Source organism: Bombus bifarius, unplaced genomic scaffold (assembly GCF_011952205.1).
Source record: "Bombus bifarius isolate JDL3187 unplaced genomic scaffold, Bbif_JDL3187 scf7180000008262_frag, whole genome shotgun sequence".
NCBI lineage: Eukaryota > Metazoa > Arthropoda > Insecta > Hymenoptera > Apidae > Bombus > Bombus bifarius.
This window is the reverse complement of record NW_022884548.1, coordinates 2,614-23,105: the sequence shown is the minus strand read 5'-3', so window position 1 is coordinate 23,105 and position 20,492 is coordinate 2,614. Positions and strand designations below refer to the sequence as shown.

General features: G+C 35.2%; 1 protein-coding gene and 1 pseudogene across 1 annotated transcript; one reads left to right on the top strand and one right to left on the bottom strand.

Moving 5' to 3' along the window:
* Window positions 1-1,065: 1,065 nt before the first annotated feature.
* Window positions 1,066-11,144, bottom strand: LOC117211851 (katanin p60 ATPase-containing subunit A-like 2). The gene is given in 8 exon segments (XM_033456100.1): window positions 1,066-1,317; window positions 1,537-1,602; window positions 1,604-1,650; window positions 1,709-1,877; window positions 2,054-2,342; window positions 2,432-2,629; window positions 3,046-3,116; window positions 10,922-11,144. Coding segments are annotated over 8 exon segments (1,119 nt in total). The 5' UTR covers window positions 10,964-11,144; the 3' UTR covers window positions 1,066-1,080.
* Window positions 3,110-20,122, top strand: LOC117211852 (annotated as a pseudogene).
* The last annotated feature ends 370 nt before the right edge of the window (window positions 20,123-20,492 follow it).

The window sequence follows — 20,492 nt, the reverse complement described above, 5'->3', positions numbered from 1 at the left end:
TCGAGAAGGTTCCAATCGTTGTTGCTAGGCAATTTCTGTCAAAAGTTTGTTGTATACTCTTTGGAAACATCGAGAAAGATTCAAACGCCGTTACTAGGCAGTTTCTGTCTGGAGATTGATTCCTAATACAACGTGTGTCCCATTATATCGACATCTCTAAAGTACAATTCTATGTGATTTCTAGGGAGAACAATACAACCGATCCACACCTTCGTCAGGCAAAAACGTTTATCCCGTGACCGTGGCTACGTTCGGCGACCAGTTGTCACCTCGAACCCACTTTCGCTTTCACTAATGTCAAACAATTACAAATGACAATTGCTTAATTACAGTTATGATAAAATCTAGGCTAAAGCATTAGAAGGCTTCCTCAAAATTGCAAAGGGAAGGCTCCGGTTTTCCTTTCATCTCCGACATATATAATACAAGGATATAATACAACCGAATATTTTAAACTTAGCCTATAGCGCGTGCGCGCACACACACGCACACACATGACACACATGACACACATGCGCGCACACACATGCACACACATGCGAATGATTTCTCGAACGATAATCCATTTATTTATATTTTTCAATATCTGTCCTTACGATTGCGTATTTATTTGTTCCACGTATCATATTTATCTATTTGTATAACTGTAGGTGACATTTTTTTAAACAATTTTGCTAATATTTCATAACTTTTTAATTCATATTTCAAAGTGGTAACAGGTGTTTCTTTCTTTTCAAGTCTCCTCCATATCGGGCTTATTTCTAGTAGCCACGCTTGCTTACAAAGCAATTTTATATCTGCACAAGAATATCTTTCAGTACATTTTACTATGTGGTTTACAATATCTGTATTTTCTAATAAGTGGTTGCTAAGGTATAATTTGAATATACCAAGTCGAGCAACTTCATTGGGTAATGATACGTATATTTGCTTTTCGAGACGCCTGAGTAAAGCTGCATCAATGTCCCTAATAACATATTTACAATAAATATTATCGTTCTATTATGCTAATAATAATGAAGGAATACTTCAAACAACACAATAACATATTTGGAATTTGGAGAAATATTACGATATTTTCTACTTAGAAAACATTGAAATAACGTGATATACGTACCAAGGGGAATTAGTTGTAGCCAGAAGAACTACATTAGAATTCTCATTAGACACTAATCCATCCAATCTAGAAAGAAGTTCTGATCTGAATCTCTTTGCAGGTTCAGACAATATACAGTCTCCTTTATTTGTGGCGATCCAGTCAATCTCGTCGATAAAAATAATTGTAGGCGAATGACTATAGGCAAGTTCAAATAAAACCTGTTCAGTTTAACAAATGTATTATTCATTAAATATTATATTCGAAATTCCTTAAATTCATTGCCTCATCACGAATATGATATCATTTCGTTTTCCAAACAACTATTCTATTTATATATAAATGACGAAAAATAAAATCAAATCTTTTTATACCTAGAGAAGTCTAGTCTCCTTCATAGACAAAGGAACAAAGAAACTTACATAGACAAAGCAACTTACACGTATATACTTCTCGGAATCGCCTCTCCATTTGCTGACCAATGAGCTGGCAGTTATGTTAAAAAAAGGTGCAATGGCATTCTGTCGCGACTGCCTTCGCTAACTCCGTTTTCCCTGTTTTGTATATTTCTTGTAAACACGTACAGAAATGAAAAGAATACGAGTATCTTACCTGTACCAGGTGGGCCGTACAGCAAAATACCTTTCCAGGGGGAAAACGGGCTATCAAAAAAGATATGATACTTAAGGGGATACACAACGGCCTCCTTAACAGCGGTTTTACATTCCTCTAGGCCTATAACTTCATCCCAATGTACATTTAATTTGTTTACTATGATCTCCTGTGACGATACAAAGATAAAATGGCGTCTTCTCTATATTAAGTAAGTGTTACGTAATTTGATATTTGAAGCGTTACTGAAATCATGTCATCGTCGATATACGTTGGACGGTTTATCGACGGGAATTTTATCGTTTAAAAGGTTTACGATACGTATATTAATCGAAAATAACTTACGCATGAGATGTCCTCAGCAATCTTTCGTAATTCCGGATTATCTGAATAAAGCTTTTCAATGCATTTCAATATCTTCGATTGCATGGATTGTTCCATTGGGACGTTAAATAGCTCTTCTGATGAACGTCCATCACTCTCATTGGGGAATATTGACGTCACTGTCATTGCGAGATTAATATGATTCGTATTGTCATCAGTTATCTTCTGCTGTAGATTCGTCTCTTTCACAGGCTCACTTCTCGCTTGTTTACTAATAGATTTGGCTTTTGTCTCAATACTTCTACAAACACTGGATCATATTGTAATACGATACATTGAATACGATACGTTGAATACGTTGAATACCGTTTAATATCGTTAAATAATTTAAATTCTTCCGTTTTGCTTGCATTTGTCACTTCCCTCGTCATTTCCCTTCCAGTTATTTTCTTACACAATATGGGATATTTTTGAAATTTCATCTTGTAATAATTTTCATACTCTACAACGATAATTTCCAAATCGATGTTGTCGCAGACCCGATGTTCGGGAGATAGACGAGCTTCCCGGAATAATACATCGCTAATGTCTATATACCTAAAAAAATGTAGTTTTTAATTAATTATAGTTTTTAACTGATTAAAAATATTTTTCGCAATGACTGAACACTATAAGATAACCATCAAACAACTGTTTTATCTCTACGTAAGACAGGCAAAAGAATGCATTTACTATATAAATCCTCGAAGATAATTTCTTGTCTTCTGCTCTTTAATTTCCAATTTTTAGATGGATAAGAATAATTTGAATTTATATTTCATATATTTGTTTATAACTAGTTAATCTACATTATCGATTGAGTTATTCTTAACTACTGAATTACCGATGTCGAATTTTCAAATTTGGCTTCGCCTTCCCTTTCCACGATGTCCACTGATTTCTATTTCGATTGGTCACTGACACTATTCAAAAAAATTGGAACTAGGAATATATTTCAATTATAATATACTCACCCATTGTGTTCCAAATAATCACATACAAGGTATAATATGTTCCGATGACGTTCCGAAATACGACTCTCCTCCTAATATAATTATTTTTTCATTACAATAATATAAGTTTTTTCATGTAATTTTTTGTTACATTTGCGAATTCAACGAGTTACACATGATTTTTCATGAAACACGAACGTTAAAAATATTTGATACAGTCTAATTATAAAAATTGTTAGAAGCAAAAGTCATAGATACTATGTGCGAGTATCGCATGAAACGAACAGCTATTAAGAGAACTGCAGCAATATTACAAATCAAATAACAAAACACACTCGTCTGTGACGTGGAAATTCTAAAATCTAAAATCTAAAATCTAGAATATTCCTTACCTTTTTTCGCAGATTATAAAATATCTTATTCATACTACCTTGCATCGATAAATCACCGTTCATAGTGACACTTTCAAATCGCCTATCGTTTCTCAATGGATACGAGAATTTCCGTTTATTACTTTAAAAACAACCCGTCCATTACGTTTCTCTTAAAAAATTCTTTCAACTCCGTTGAAAACCGAGCATCAAACAAGAGACAAACGATTTGTTGTCATGGAAATGTTTGGTTCACACATAAGCAACGCACAAATATAATGATAGAATAGCTGAGTGTGTGTACTGTATAGTAAGATGGATGCAACATGGAAATAGAAAGAGAACACCATGTATAGATACTTCCTGTCCTTGTTTAATCAAGCATGCACACTAGTGGACACTGACGCTGCTCGTATACCCCTGTTACATATTTCCTGTACAAGTGCGCGTCATTAGACAAGGACGGAACATCCTCTTTCTACTTCTCTATCGCGTTTTTAGTTCGCTCACGCGCTCTGTACTTATATCTATTACATTTCCACCATAAGCAGCGGCCGTGTAGTGACTTACAAAAGTTCCGAACGGTTCCATCCAGGGCGGACGGTTAATTGCGTTCGGTACTTCGAGGCAGGAAGGTGAGTACAGAATCGCTCCTCTTAGTACTCTTATTAGAAGTGTTATCATCGAATATAAGTTTTTTCAATAAATTCTTATCGTTTTACAATCTTTCTAGAATACAATGACGTCAGCAATCGATCATTTTCGCGAATTTATTGTAAATTAATTGGGGGAATATCTGGAGTTCTTTATCGGTTTCGACTGTAAAATCAGCAACTATTCGAATTTTTCATTCATAATTGTGACGTTTTCGACTCTTCCGTTGCCAAGACCCTCTTGAGAGATTTTTGGCACGTTCCATCACCTTTGTTAAACGAGTGCACATTGGTGGATATATTGATTTTAAAAACCAATACGTGAACGAGGTTTATTATCTCACTGGGACAAAGAAATCCGTTTTATTCGCGAATTTTCCGTGTTTCTTCTTAATTTTCGTAAGTGTCTGGCGCGGAGCATTATTTGAATGAACTTTTCATCGTTCAGATTATATTTCGTTTAAAAAGATTGAAATTGATGTCGAGAAGAAATGAAACAAGGTGCTCGGGCATTCCATCGTTTCCCGGGGAAAGAGAAATATGAAAAAAACGGTCGTTCTTCCTTCTGCCATTTTCGTCCATTACCAAAATGGTATGACCCAAATGTCCCGGGTCATGAATCAATCAAGCGAATTTTGAATAATTTTTGAATAATATCCAGTTAATAATTTGTGAAGCAAATTAATTTCATTTTATCGTTGGAAACAAATTAGTTGGATTTTTCTTTCTTTAGCAGTTTTCGCCGGAGTTGACCTGACGTGCTACTTCAGTTTCCATCTTCGCTTCTCGAAACTTCCAACGTCCTTGGTGTTGGAGTCTCCTTGCCCAGGTGAGTACATAGCTTCTAGATACTCGTCGCTGTTCATCCTTACGAGCCTCTCGAGCTTTAGTTGTCAATTGTTATCGTTAAAGGAAGAGAAGCTCGCGACAGATGTTATCGAACAAATCGTTTGTTCTCGAAAAGTTCGAACTTGTTCGTTGCGTTTGAATATATATGAACGGACTCCATTTTTCATGACATCTTCATGATTTGTCATGTCGTGAGTATAGCTTCTGACTACCATATGTTTGTGATTTATGTGAAATTTGACCACTATACCGTGATAGAAAAATATTTCCAATGAATTATAAATATTTTACATTGTGAATTATAAATATTTGTTACAAATTATATCGTACTTGAGGTGAAAATGAACCATATATCTGCTTATGGAATACGAGGTAGTAAATCATTCGAAACATAATAACGATTAATTAAGCACATATACAGTAACGTTTACGAATGAATATTGCGAATTATTGTATGGCTTTAATGCGGTATTTAATGTTTTGATTGCGGTCTTTGAAATGGTATCATAGGTGCTGATATAATATCGCGCGAAAAAGGAAAGACCAGTGGTTAATATTGCAGGTGCACCAGTGCGTTGCGCTCGTCGGGGGTGGTTTTGATGCCGGTGCCGAGGAGAGACGCAGAACGTGTTCGATCGACCCGCGAACGTAGCCCGTGCTCATACTGCGACAGAGTTCGTTTCAGTTAGGCTCAGTCGCTGTTTGTCCGTCGACAGCGTATAGTCGCGTCGGCCTACGATTCTTTTTTTCTTCTTGTTTCTTGCGAACTCTCTCGCAACAGCCGTTCTATACGTACGCCGCCAGTATATCGCGTGATCATCGTTCCCGTTGCTTCCCTTACCCTCTCACGTCCCTCGAAGAAGACCTCCCTTGGTTTTTTCCTTGTTTGGAGGGAATTCATCGCTCGGACACATGGACTGCGAAGCACGAGGGTTGATCGAGGCATCAGCGTGATGTACTTTTCAGGTTTCATATTTTCTCTATGATACTTTCTAAGGAGAATTTGGAAGATATACATTTTTAGGAAATAAAGGTTTTTATGGAGTCATCGATAGGTTAGAATTTAATTAACTCTCTTATAACAGGTATTCCAATTTTTTAATATATAAATTTAGTTTCCTCTATGGTGTTAGAGAACATAATGCGGGCATTTTATGATATAACGAATATATTCGTATATATTTTAGTTTATTCATTCGTCAAATTTCCCTAGTACGCCGGCCTGCAGCTCACATGCAGCACTTAGTAAAAATTTGTTTTGTTAGAGGTTGGCCATTCTTCTTGCTATAAAAATATCGTGAAGTCATATCATATGATAAAGCACCTTCTGAAAGCTAGATGCTCGATAACGAGCCTAATGATTCTCGGTAGTTTGTAATGTCAAGCTTTGAATTGGCGAGATCGCTCTGCTGTCAAACCGCCGTCCAGCGGCGACCACATTCTTTAACCACGTTCAAGGGGTATATCACGCTACAGAAACCATCAAAGGGTTTGCAAGTTAGTTGCCTTTTAGAAGTGGGGCAGTTGGTTGTTACATGTAATCCGTAGTTGCTGGCTGTTCTCCTTAGTCACCATACATCATAGAGACGACAGTTATAGTCGCCAGTTGTCCTTGCTAATGGTTGCTTGTTGTCGCTAGTTAGTTCTCGTTATCGTTATGTATTCCATCAATCACGCGAAATTTAACGTATGGGAATTTATTCTTCTTTATTCTTTCTGTAGGGAGATTTTTTAAGACGAGGAAAATATAGAATATTTTAAGACGACGGTAAGGTTTGAATTTAAGTAACTGTTTTATGATACAACAAAGTGGAAAAACGATTTAATTTTATAAAGTTTAAGGTAATTTTTTAAAAAACTTCGAATTTAAAAGATTCAAATAGATATCTTAAACGTAATTAAACCCTCCATATCGTAAGAAATTAAATGAAATTGCGCAAGAAAGTTAATACATTTAATGTATTATTTTAAACATTTATTTAAAAACATTTATTTAAAATTTAAGTGTAGGCGTTGACGCGCGCGCGCCATTCGAAGCATTTGTCAGTTCGTTACATCTGCGGTAAAAGTTGTAACTACGAAGAAGCTTAACATATGGTGCGTCTCAAGACGACAGTAAAAAGTATTAAGAGATTTTTCGAGATTTTTTCTTTTAAGTTTCCAAGTACTTTTTCTATTTAACTTCTTTTTTTGCATTTTCTAACAATATTCGATAAATAGAGACGAAATATGACAGTTCTTAGTTCGGGGATTTATTGGTTCGAAAGTTACTTCAAAAGTGTTTCTGGAGTTCGTGCGGTTAATACTTTTAAACTACTGAGTACGACTTATTCCGTATGGCTGGACAAATCTTTGTTGATACTGTAAGCGTAACTGGTCCGGATATTGTCTTGTGGAGATAGAAAAATACACGAAGTATTGATTGAACTACATATTCTTTTAATTCTTTTTTAATTCTTTTAGTTCTTCATATATTGATAATAGAACGATATTCCGCTACTTTGAGCACAATATAGTAATGTTTAAATAAATAATAAAATTTACGCATTTCGTCTTCATGCGTCGATAAGAAAATGCAAAAAAAGTTAAAGAAAGATGATGCGCAGACGCGAAGTTTAGTCAGCAATAATATTTAAAACCTCTAAAATATATTGTACACATTTATTTGCAAATAAGCTCAATGAAATTAAACTGTAACTGTGTTTCCAATAATGTCTTCGATGTATTGCTCGCCATTATGTCGGATTAACAACTCTAAGTGATCGACCTTAATCACTAAATGGCGGCCGTGATTCAGTGGTATAGCTTTACATATGACGGACATCGCAGGCGCTTATAAGACGTCTATTGTGAAACGTTTCCAATAGCACCGTTTATGTGATGGTGAAATCTGAATATATATATATATCGCTGAAATATATATCGCTTATCACTTGAGTCTGACACGATCGTTTTTAAATAGAATCACAATTTTTTATTCTTTACAAAATCAGTCTAAAAAGATTATGTGCAAATAAAATAGATAAATAGATAAATGGTTGTACAAACTTATAAAACAGATATTACAAGTATATCTAAATAAATGATATATTTATAAATTGTAATATTTGATCTAAAGTTTAAATAAATAAAAGAGATACTCGTGACTTACAATAAAAGTATTTTTTTTTCAATTTTTAAACAAAGCAAAAGTGGATAACAATTTTTCAAAATGTAAAAATCAACACAATGGTTGGTTTCTTTAATTAATCAATAACGTTTAAAGTTAATTAATGTCCAGAGTGGTTTGTACATTTTGTATTTCGCCGTATTTCAACGTTCGATGTGTAAATAAAACTTGATGCCTGAAATATCGAAAAAATAATTAAATCCGATCGTTCCGTCGAATTTGCAAATTGTATACTCGTGTAAAATCGAGTGCGCTTGTGTATGCTGATACAAAAAGTGGTAGTATATTTTTCTTTTTTCGATTATCGTTATCACTTTTTGTGTGGAAAAATTAATTCCGTGAAATGGAAGTGCAATCAATACGGCTTATTACGAAATAATAGCACAACGACGGTACATATTGGTATTGACGTCAGCTTCACAAAATTTCTCGAGTATCTCGGTCGACTATTTGGGTTAAGAATTCATTTTCAAGGTCCTACAAGCACGAGTATCTTATGGATATGAAATTTTCAGTGTACATTTTAATAACCATATTTCATATTGCATGCTGCGGTCCAAGAAAAATTCGCAGTTAATATTCTGCTAATCCCTGCTGCTTTTAAAGACCATAAGTAAGGTCCGTAAGGTCGTCCGTAAGGTTTAAAAGATTTCGAGTAGATTTGTATTACGTATTTTATCTTCTAATTTTTAAAGAGAGGGTCGTGTTTAATTAATTGAAAATGACGAAACTGTAATGGGACATTATTATCAAATATTAAACGTGGTTCCATTGGGTACTTTTATGGTCTTTGCGAGATATATATGTAATATCGTGATGTAATATGTTTACAAAGAGTGGACAATAGAGATGTTAATCAGACAGAAAAGACGATTGTTGATTAACTGGAACTATTCACACCAAACGTACAGAAAACAACGCAATCCACACTCTCTCGGCAACGCCACTCGCAACCTCCGTCTCCGCTCGACTCGCACTCGGCTCCTCGACTCGCACTCTCTGCTTTTCGACTCGCACACTGTTTCTCGACTCGCGCTCTGTTCCTCGACTAACTGTTGTCGCATTCTATTGCCCTTTTCCTAGGCCCACCGCACACGTGTTCTGCAGACGCTCGTGGCCAGGGTCACGTAGATCTTTTCCACGAAACTATGCACTTGAAAAGACCGATGACACATTGATGGGCCCGACGGCGCCTCGGCTCTCGCGACACTGTTCATAGTTCGTCCGATATTTCCCAGGCCTTTCGTCCACGATACTACATATATGCATTATACGTTGCTATTAGCAACGCGTAGCGATGAACGATGGAGAGCAGTACCTTCGTTATCTCGTCTCGGTTGTGTACATATCAGTAATGCACAGTACTCGGACTAAATATCTTACAAATTCCATACAGATTTTCAGATTAGTTTCGAATAATACCAACACGACCATGATAGTCACAGTACAGTATTAAATAGTGCCACTATGCATAATACACTCTTAAAATGTTTCTACAAATATATTTGTCCGAATATTTTTGTCAGCTACTATATCCTAACCACGATTTATTAAACAATATATAGATTTAAAAAAGAATATATAACGACATTACTTGTTTAGGCTAGATTGGTTTAACTTGTATAGTTTTAATAACTGTGTAAGATCAAACAAGAACTTATCGTTAGTTTGGCGAGATTTGATTACACGAAGCAACATAATTGCTTTGAAACTCAGGACAGAAAACAATGTCAACCGGTAGACGCGTTTGTCTGGTGAACGTGTAACGCGTGAATAATAGATAGCGACAATCATGCGAACGCTAGTTACAGCTGACTTGGCTTACATTGTAGCATTCAAACTAGAGTATACGAGCCGTAAGCGCTATTGAAAGTTCAAAGGCCGACTAGTGAGCTTCATCCTATCTCATTTTTTAATCAGGCGATGGATCGACGAATCGTATTGATTTCGAGGATTATTATAGTTCTGTGGGAATTTTAAAGCGTGGTTTGTCTAATCTTGTCTCGTTAGCTACAGACTCTTTGGCGAGCAGCCTGAAACTTGATCCAGTTTCGAGAAAATGAAAAATTCGTTTCTTCTCTTTGCTTCCCTGTTCCTTCTTTCCTCCTTTTTCCCTTTTTACATCGCGTTAAGACCCGTTAAATAATATTGACTGCCGTGGACGCTGGCTGAGAAGTGCACTTTATAACTAGCTTTAAAATCACTGACGTCGATGAGGACAAAGGAAAGTTAGAGGGTCATTTATCTGAGCTGGTGTTATTCGACCTGAACTCTGCAGCTTTTCAGAGCTTCTTTCGTTTTTCTTTTAAGAGCAGAGATGTTAACTGGTCTTTTGTTACGTGTAAGAAGTATGTACTAAAGCTTATTTAGCACCAATTGGTTGCTCAAAGTCGAGATATACATACCTATATTATATTAATACGTTACAGAAGATTAGGCGTTAGTTAGCTTATGAGAATTTATAGTGTGTCACAGATCACAAAAGCAGAATGACTACTTTTTCATAAACGATATATGTATATGAATTGAAAGTTTAACTATTACGCCACATACTTCTCTCGATAAACGTCGTCGAGTGCATATTGTTAAGGAATATTAGCCATTTGAATTCAATAGTTTCGAAGATACTAATGCTTCTGTGAAGTTTTTGCAGGCTGTTAATTTTTTATTGAGATACTACAAATTTTGAATAACTTCGATTAGAAATAAAAATCACATTACATTAACGCGTAGAATATAACGTAACGTAGATAATGTAAATATAAATTATATTACAAGGAAATAATACGGGTAAGTAATGTGAAACATTCTGGTTAAAATTGCATCCTTTGAAGGCTAGGACACACAGTACTTACGAAGTAGATTAAGTACCAAATGGGGTACTTAAGAAAATTCATGTTGTCATTGTTTAATAAACATCTTTAGCTAATAGCCTTCTGCAAAAGCTGGTTTAAGTTATGCTAACTTATTCCTTATTAATTGCAATTATATTGTTCGTATCTCCTAGAGGATTAACAATCCATTTTTATAATGGATAATAAAAGTAAATTTCTATTAGGTTGTCCCAAGTTTCTTTCGTTTTATAAAGAAATGACAGATGCGCAACATATTTTGTTTTATGTTATTCTATATTATTTTACATTAAATTGGAAAAAGGTGGACCACACGTAATTCAATAAAATAATATAAAACGAAAAATGTTGTACATCTATTACTTTCTTATAAAACGAAAGAAACTTTTGGAACAACCTAATATTTCTCTACTACGACGCTTTTACAGTGCTAAAATATTTGATAAAAATGTTAAGAAATTCTAATATTGATTTAAGCGTATCGATTTATCTGCCCTTCATATTTAATCAAACAGAAATTGTTAATTATGATTTCCACTTAAAAGCGGATTGCATATTATGAGGATAAATTATCAAATTCATCTCTAATATACACATTAGAGAATCATTCATAGCCGCAATCCTGTTTACCGCTAACATTCCTGGTACTCAATAATTCATTAGGCGACTGCTTTACACCTACAAATAATTAATCGCGATTAATATTCCATCGACTTTTGAAAATCCCTCATGTGATCTATTTCATGCGATGAGAATACGTATAAATTGAGATTGCGATCGACCATCCTCAGTCGGATAAATCGAGTGATTCAAATTATAACACAAAAAAAAGTTAAAACTAGTTACATTATCTTTTTCAATTTTTATGTATTATTTGGCGGAAGAAACTTTGGTAATTGGTAAGTAAAGTTCACCTCCTTAATGTTAATGATTTTAATATGTCATTAAGCTCAAAGTTCTAAGGAATTTTCTATATATATATACATATACATAACTGTGTGCGTATATGTATAATATACGTATAACAACCAAAGTTCAGCTCTCAAGTGTACGCAAAACTTTTATGTTCATTTTACGCTATACCAGTATGTTTCATGAATTTGTTTGCTAACAGTATCGAAACAAATAACAAGCAGAGGACGAGCTATTCATGAATTGTTTTGCCAGCGTGTACGCTCCCAATATTTTCTATTTGAGAAAACATACTTGTTGCTATTGCAACTACAAATATTTTTACAGTCGACGCTTTTGCCGTGAATCATTGGCTAACATGTAAAATCGAGAAAAAACATGGTTTATTGTGATGGAAATGTGGAAAACCGCAAAACCGATATAGAAGGGAAAATAAAGGAAAGGAAGGTAGATAAGTAGAAGCTTGGGGCCAAGTTTAATTCACTGAAACCGAGCTGCTTGTATTATCACAAAACAAAATTGCCAGTACGTCATTTCCGTACTCTCGTCCTCGCGAAAATGGTTTCGCTTGTTAAGGAAAAAGGAAGAGACAGGGAAGAGAGGAAAAAGCAGACGGAGAGCGCTTTTAAAAAGCTGGCGAACCGTGTGTTACCACAACGAGACACGCGATGCTATTTTTCGCTTTAAATTGTGCCGCAACTCGTTTTTGAGATCTTTGCCAGGGGCGCGTTAAAACATGCTGAAAATATATTTCTGGCTTTTCTGGGGTTTAACTGAAATATGACAAATAACGTTGTAAAACATATGTACTTATGACTTACAGAGTAATTGAGTGTACAAAATATATAGTATACAAAATAGCCAGCGATTTAGGGCTTTAAAAGATCAAAAGAAAAGAAAAGAAAAGAAAAGAAGAAAGATAATATGTTGTGGCAGTCTAAGTCGATCTAAGAAAATAGATAAAGGGAGGGAGGGGCAAAGCTAGTTAATCTGGAAAGAATCCAAGCGTCAATTTCAAGCATTTACAGAGAATCAAGCGGGCTGGTTAAAGTCGTGAGTTGAGCAATTATCCCGCGTTAGGTTCAATCAGGTTAGTCCCACGCGAAATTGATCCAACCATGCGAAAACGAGTGTATTCTGATTTCTGTCGCAGATACTTCTGGCTAGTGCAGTATCTACACGGTGGTTGTTGAAATAGCCGCTTCTCATCTATTTTCCGCAGCGCGGACATCATCCTTTGATCCCTTACGACTAACGAAGTTTTCGAAGATGTACGGCAGTTTGAGATTCTACTTGAAAATGATCATGATTGCGGTCTGTGTGCCGTCTGCTCTTCTTTTTGTCCTTCCGTTAAAGACTGGTAAGTTGATACTGATTAATTATGCGATCGAAACCATATATAATGGCTACAAAAATGCCGCTAATATAATATTCCTTCTTTCTTGTATCTGTCTGCCTCTCAGGTCGTTTTACTAATTACAATAAGTAATTTCGACTTCTTTGCGCTCTCTTTTAACGCATTGAAACTTGATCCAGTTTCGAGAAAATGAAAAATTCGTTTCTTCTCTTTGCTTCCCCGTTCCTTCTTTCCTCCTTTTTCCCTTTTTACATCGCTTTGTTTTACATCGCAATTTACATTTATTTGTAAAGTTTGAATCTCCTCGATATTGAAGATGTTGAAGCTGCAAGTATGTATTTCATTTTAATCCATTCGAGACCGAGATTTAATTGTAAGACGATACCTAGGTGTTGGTACGATCTGAATGTTTAGTTAGAATGATTCTGTGTTTTACGCTCTCCAGGGTATCCTTTTCATACTTTGATTTTAAATCGATGACAATCTTAAATAGTATGCCTCATATTTTTAAAATATAAAATTATATACTATGTTATTCTATAATGTATTATGTACAGTTATATATATATATAATAATTCTATATTGAAAAAATATGAAATATACATGATATATACATGATATATATAATGATATATAAACATGATATATACATTACTACATAAGTTATATATAAAATATGTATATTATACCCTTGCCTACTGACTGATATGAATTTCTTTCGATCTCGAATGCGTTAAAAGAGAGCGCAAAGAAGTCGAAATTACTTATTGTAATTAGTAAAACGACCTGAGAGGCAGACAGATACAAGAAAGAAGGAATATTATATTAGCGGCATTTTTGTAGCCATTATATAGGGTTTCGGTCGCATAATTAATCAGTATCAACTTACCAGTCTTTAACGGAAGGACAAAAAGAAGAGCAGACGGCACACAGACCGCAATCATGATCATTTTCAAGTAGAATCTCAAACTGCCGTACATCTTCGAAAACTTCGTTAGTCGTAAGGGATCAAAGGATGATGTCCGCGCTGCGGAAAATAGATGAGAAGCGGCTATTTCAACAACCACCGTGTAGATACTGCACTAGCCAGAAGTATCTGCGACAGAAATCAGAATACACTCGTTTTCGCATGGTTGGATCAATTTCGCGTGGGACTAACCTGATTGAACCTAACGCGGGATAATTGCTCAACTCACGACTTTAACCAGCCCGCTTGATTCTCTGTAAATGCTTGAAATTGACGCTTGGATTCTTTCCAGATTAACTAGCTTTGCCCCTCCCTCCCTTTATCTATTTTCTTAGATCGACTTAGACTGCCACAACATATTATCTTTCTTCTTTTCTTTTCTTTTCTTTCCTTTTGATCTTTTAAAGCCCTAAATCGCTGGCTATTTTGTATACTATATATTTTGTACACTCAATTACTCTGTAAGTCATAAGTACATATGTTTTACAACGTTATTTGTCATATTTCAGTTAAACCCCAGAAAAGCCAGAAATATATTTTCAGCATATTTTAACGCGCCCCTGGCAAAGATCTCAAAAACGAGTTGCGGCACAATTTAAAGAGACAAATAGCATCGCGGGTTTCGTTGTGGTAACACACGGTTCGCCAGTTTTTTTTTTTTTTTTTTTTATATATCGGTGACTGCCATATTCTCTTGAGTTTCCAAATCGTAAAGAATCTTTCCCCAGGGATGGGTCAACTGTGTATGTCCCCATGCGACGTAACTTGCTTAAGGAACACGAGCCGGTGATATGCAGGCAACGTATAATTGATTATCATTCGCTCTGAAACGCTGAAGTAATGACCAGTGCAGTGGTCCAGTGGTCATATTGAATGCCGCTGGATATATCAGCATTTGGCAACCTAACCCAGAGAAGCAGGAAATATGAAGCCACCGAATACCAATTAACTTCGTAGTTGCACGGTTCACATTCCATCATTTCTGAATATGCGAGGACAGTCTTCTTATTGTGCTTTTAATTCTTTTATTTGTTTCATTTTCAGCAAATATACTGGTTTTTTAAATTAAGCTTCTTTTTATACAGAGTTACAGATTATATTAATTTTATATAGAATATATTTAAGAAAGATATTTAATTTTTTGCTAGTTAAGTATTGATCGATTAAGTTACTGTACCTTTGTTCCGATAAATGCGTGCCATTTCCTCGAATCTAATATCATAGCAAATGCCAATACCTATTTTGCAGCCCTTCACATCGAACGTCGTTAGGGAGTTACCAGGACTGAGTGAATCACTCTCTCGAAAAGTAATCTTATTAGGAATGTCGATGTCGAATAGATGTACCTAATAACATAAAAATGTGGTCGCTAATTCTATTGCTGCAACTTTTGTAATTTAATATCAAAGTTACCAACTCCTAAACTTTAATTATTTTTTATTTAATAACTGACAGCGTTTTTATCACTTTCTTTTATTAAAAAATCTTATCATTTAATAATGTTTAAAAAGGAGAAAAAATAAGTATAATAATATTTTAAGTATGTGAAAAATTTATATTACACATTACAACAAAAATGGGCGTTTCCCGTATCATAACGTATTTTATAAACCGCAAATTATAGAATTGGTTATAGTATACGTATGTACATATGTATATTCCTAAATTATTCCTAGATAGAGTCACTTTCTTCACCCCAATTTTTTCAAATTCAAAGCCATAAAGGAATATATTACTTACCTTTCGATGTCTTGCTATCAAAGTTCCATCGGGACCCCAAATAGTACAGGTATTGTACAATTTATCGCCCTCTATTTCAGGCATCGTACCACCAACTACATAGATGTTTTCTTTAGCTGCGTTCGATGAAGCAACGCTCGTTTCACCATCAGGAATACTCTCGGCGTATTTTGGAAAGTACTCTGCATTGCAATATTTCAATTAATGAAAAATAACTGTCTTTTGTTCCAACCATAAATTAAATTGAAATGTTTGTCAGTTTTTTATTTTCTAAATTATTAAAATAACTAAGTTTTATATTTCGACTTAATTAAGTATGCAATTACTTAGCTAATAGTATATATAATAAATTGTTTCTACAGGTTCAAAATGAAAAATGAATATTTAGAAATATTTAATTACGACAATGCTATTTGTGTTAGCATCAGTGGCTTGTTACTCAACGACTTTGCTAGTACTTTTTGAAACATAAAGTTAGTTTTCAATTAACACTTATACTAGAGGCGGAATTATAAATGCAAAATAATTGATAATACTAATTTATAAGTACCTAATTATTAGTATCTTAAAAAATATATTTATACAAAAATCAGGATAATCATGAAAATGGGGAAATCCTATATTCTCGAATCAATTCACAATTTATTTTGTATATTAATTAGATTCCGCGCTCATCAGTATGTACTTACTGGCGACATCGAGAAAATGTATCGGCAATTCCTCGTACGACCAGAGGATCGGAAATATCAAAGGATATTATGGCGCAGCGCGAGTGGAGAAACAGAAACATATGAGCTTAACACCGTAATACTCTTATCATAGAAATAGAAGCAGTCCTCAATTCCCGCCCGCTAACTCCTATCTCCACCGATCCAAATGATCTCCTAGCCCTCACTCCCGGACATTTCCTCATTGGCGATTCATTAATGTGCTTACGTGATCGAGATTTCAGAGACATTCCATCGAACCGACTCTCCAAATGGCAGCATATCCAACAGCTTAAACAACATTTTTGGAACCGCTGGCATAAGGAGTATTTGAACGAGCTAACCAACCGCAATAAATGGAGCAAGGGTGGACACAGCATCCAAAAGGGCACAATCGTCATCCTCAGAGAGGACAACGTTCCCTCCATGCATTGGCCTCTGGGCCGAGTTATCAAGGTTCATCCAGGCGCCGATGGTGTCATCCGGACAGCTACAGTTCAGACGGCAAAGAGCATTTTGGATCGGGGCGTCAAAAGGCTTGTCCCACTGCCAATTCAACCCGATCTCGAGAAACCCGAACAACTAGCCACCGAGACGAAATAAGATGGGAACTTCAACCACACCTCGCTAGTTTGATCGGTACCCTCTCAACGGGGGGAGAATGTTACGCCATGCGGCTTACCATAGGTCATATTCTTAACTATCGATCGCGGCACTATAATGTCGCAGACGGATCGTCGCGTCTGCCCGACAAACAAACATTGTAGTGGCAAGCGCATGGTTCATTAAGTAGGGCGACTTCCAGAAACGTCGACTCGTGGCCCGTATTTTACCTCGCGTAAAAGAATGTGGCGTGATCCGAACGTAGTGGGGGTCGCCTTCCAGAAAAAACGAAAAAAATCGAAAGGCGTTCAGAACTTTTCGAGAAGTCGAACCGTCAACACATGTGGTATGTCGCGCATTACTTATCAACCAAAACGCAGTTACATTTTTTTGTTCCATTTATATCTTTCTAGTTAATAAGTTGTTGAAATAAACATTAATTTATTTGTGTTAATTCTGTGGAATTTCATTGAACTACCCTTATTATCATAATCGAAATAAGGGGATCGATCAATTCGTGGCGTCGATTATTTAATCGTAACGGGAACTTACAACTCTCGTTGACGTGCTATCCCGCGATCGCGTCTCTCCGTGAACGGTCGAAACAAAATGATTCACTAAAAACTGTCCTGAATTCCTAAGAATTTATTTACCGCAAAACTGACAAAGTGTTTATTTAAAAAATGAGGTTGAAGGTAGTCCTTTTCTTTCATTTCATTCATTTTCATTTTCTTTCTTAAGTATGGCTAACACAATATCTAATCACTTAAAATTTTATATTTTCACGTGAGTTTCTTTAGATAATTATTATCAACATGATGACTAACTCTTACGGATTAATACGTGTCTGTAGGGCAATCCGGTGGACTTGATCGGCTTTTTACTTCGAAAGTTGAGTAATCGGTGTCGCTTTCTTACGCATCTTTGAACTGTATAAATGTTTTAAAATTGTTTAATCCAGAATGTACCACACCGGACAATCAAGAAGGCAGGTGCCTTGACTACAGAAAATGTAAACCTCTGCAAGAAATATGGCAGATACAGTACCGTACAGCCACCGATTTTTATAGACGATCAGTGTGCAGATACCAGGGCAATGTTACGATCGTTTGCTGTCCGGACGATCCAAACAAAGAGAAGAGAGAAATTTTAATAAAAACTGTGTATAAGTATAAGGCTTGGCGACCACCATACTGTGGTTTTAGCAACGTATCTCATACCAGGCTGGTCGATGGTAAACCAGCTGAACTTGGTACGTTTTATGTCTTTCTTTCCGATTAATAATAAGCCATTTACTGCAAAGAATGAACTTTAAAGGCATTAAACAGCACATCAATGTACATTTCAATTAGACTAAATAATAATTTTATCGGTAGTAACTTTACTTATTAACTTGAATTATTTCTTTCTTTTACTTCATGTTAGGAAGAGTATCTTTTTGCTTGAAATAAAAAATTGATATAGGAGTAATAATATGGATAGAGATCAAAAACTGTTAGGGCAGAAATTACACGTTTGAACTTTATAGTTCAGTATAGTTCAAATAGAAATTATATAGAATTATTTAATAATTTGTATTCCACTGGAATAAAAATTTAATTTCTGTCTTTATCAAATCTCTATTTCAGAGTACTTGTACGTATGTACTTATCGTCTGCAGTATGATCGAATATCGAATAGGTAATAATCGTTGTTACTCGTTATGTGAGAAAAAATTATGTATATTAACAACTATGACTATTGCATTTTAGGCGCTTGGTCATGGATCGCTGCATTAGGTTTTCGTAATCCCAGAAACCCAGACAAACCACTATGGAAGTGCGGAGGTTCCCTGATATCGGCTAGGCATGTTTTGACCGCAGCACATTGTGCACATATGGATGGAATAGAAAACATACACAATCATAATATTGCCATTCTTAGATTGGTGGAGGAGGTGCCATTTTCAAGTAAGTCCTCAAATATATATATATGCTATTGAGTATTACTGAAGTATCATATCCTGAAATTTCTTACTGTACACATATATTGTGTCATAAAGCGTGTACAATTCTTTCTCATACTTTTGGTCATTCGTTTCCTGCATTTTCATTTATTTTTTTATTTTTCAGGGTACGTATATCCCATTTGTACGAAAGAGCCCCTACGAAAGAGCAACTTCGTCGGCTATAACCCCTTTGTTGCTGGATGAAGAGCGTTAAGATATAGTAAGTGATATCAATTTTATAATAAAATTAAACAGTTCCAGTCTTAAATATCTTTCTTATTTTCTTCGTAGGACGACCACGACGTAATGCATTAATGGAAGTACAAATGCCAGTGATTAAGAACGCCGAATGCAAAATAGCTTATTCCAAATTTCCTAATGCACCTGATATCACTGATGGTATAATATGCGCCGAACATGCTCAGGGTGGAGAGGATTCTTGTACGGTAATTAAGTTACAGAGTTACTACAAACTATACGGTATCTGAAGACACGTCAATTCGAATTAACATCAAATCGACGTCTTAAACATTAGAAATAATAGATAAACACAATTTAATAGTTTTGCCCACTTCTCACACCTCATTATGGTATTTAATCTAATTTCCTTCTAATCTTAGTTTTGCTCAAAATACATATAACATGTACATTATAAATTGGAGTATTTCTATACACAAATCAATAGAAGATTATTACTGTATATAAGTATAATTTCAATACAATTCGATCGATATATTTCAATATCTTTGATTAAAAATTTAACGATCCTTTCAGGCTGACCGCGGCGGACCACTGCTGATACAACATGAATTAACCTCGTATTTAATAGGTATTGTGTCTTACGCTTATAAGTGCGGCACAGCTGGCTATCCCAGCGTTTACACTAGGGTCACATCGTACCTTGACTTCATTCTCCAAGCGATGCAATAATATGATATTACTGTTCCATAAATATCATTGTGTAAAAACGTAAAGTTGGATTTTCTTATTGTGGAGATAAGAAACAGCTCAAATTTACATTGTTTTGTACGTTACAAATTATAGGCTTAAAATGTACGAAATGTAACTTTGAAACGACACTAATTTTTTACGCACGATAAACCTCCACGACTTAGGTATGTAAAGATGATAAACGTATATTAATTCTATTAATCTGGTAATAATAAACCAACTTTCTGAGAAGTTCTGTAAATTTCGTTTCTGTTGTATCAAGAGAATAATGGAATATTCCACTTAGATCGTATACTTCTTGCATGTACATACAAAATTTTCCGGCTAATCTAAAACACTTCATAAGATA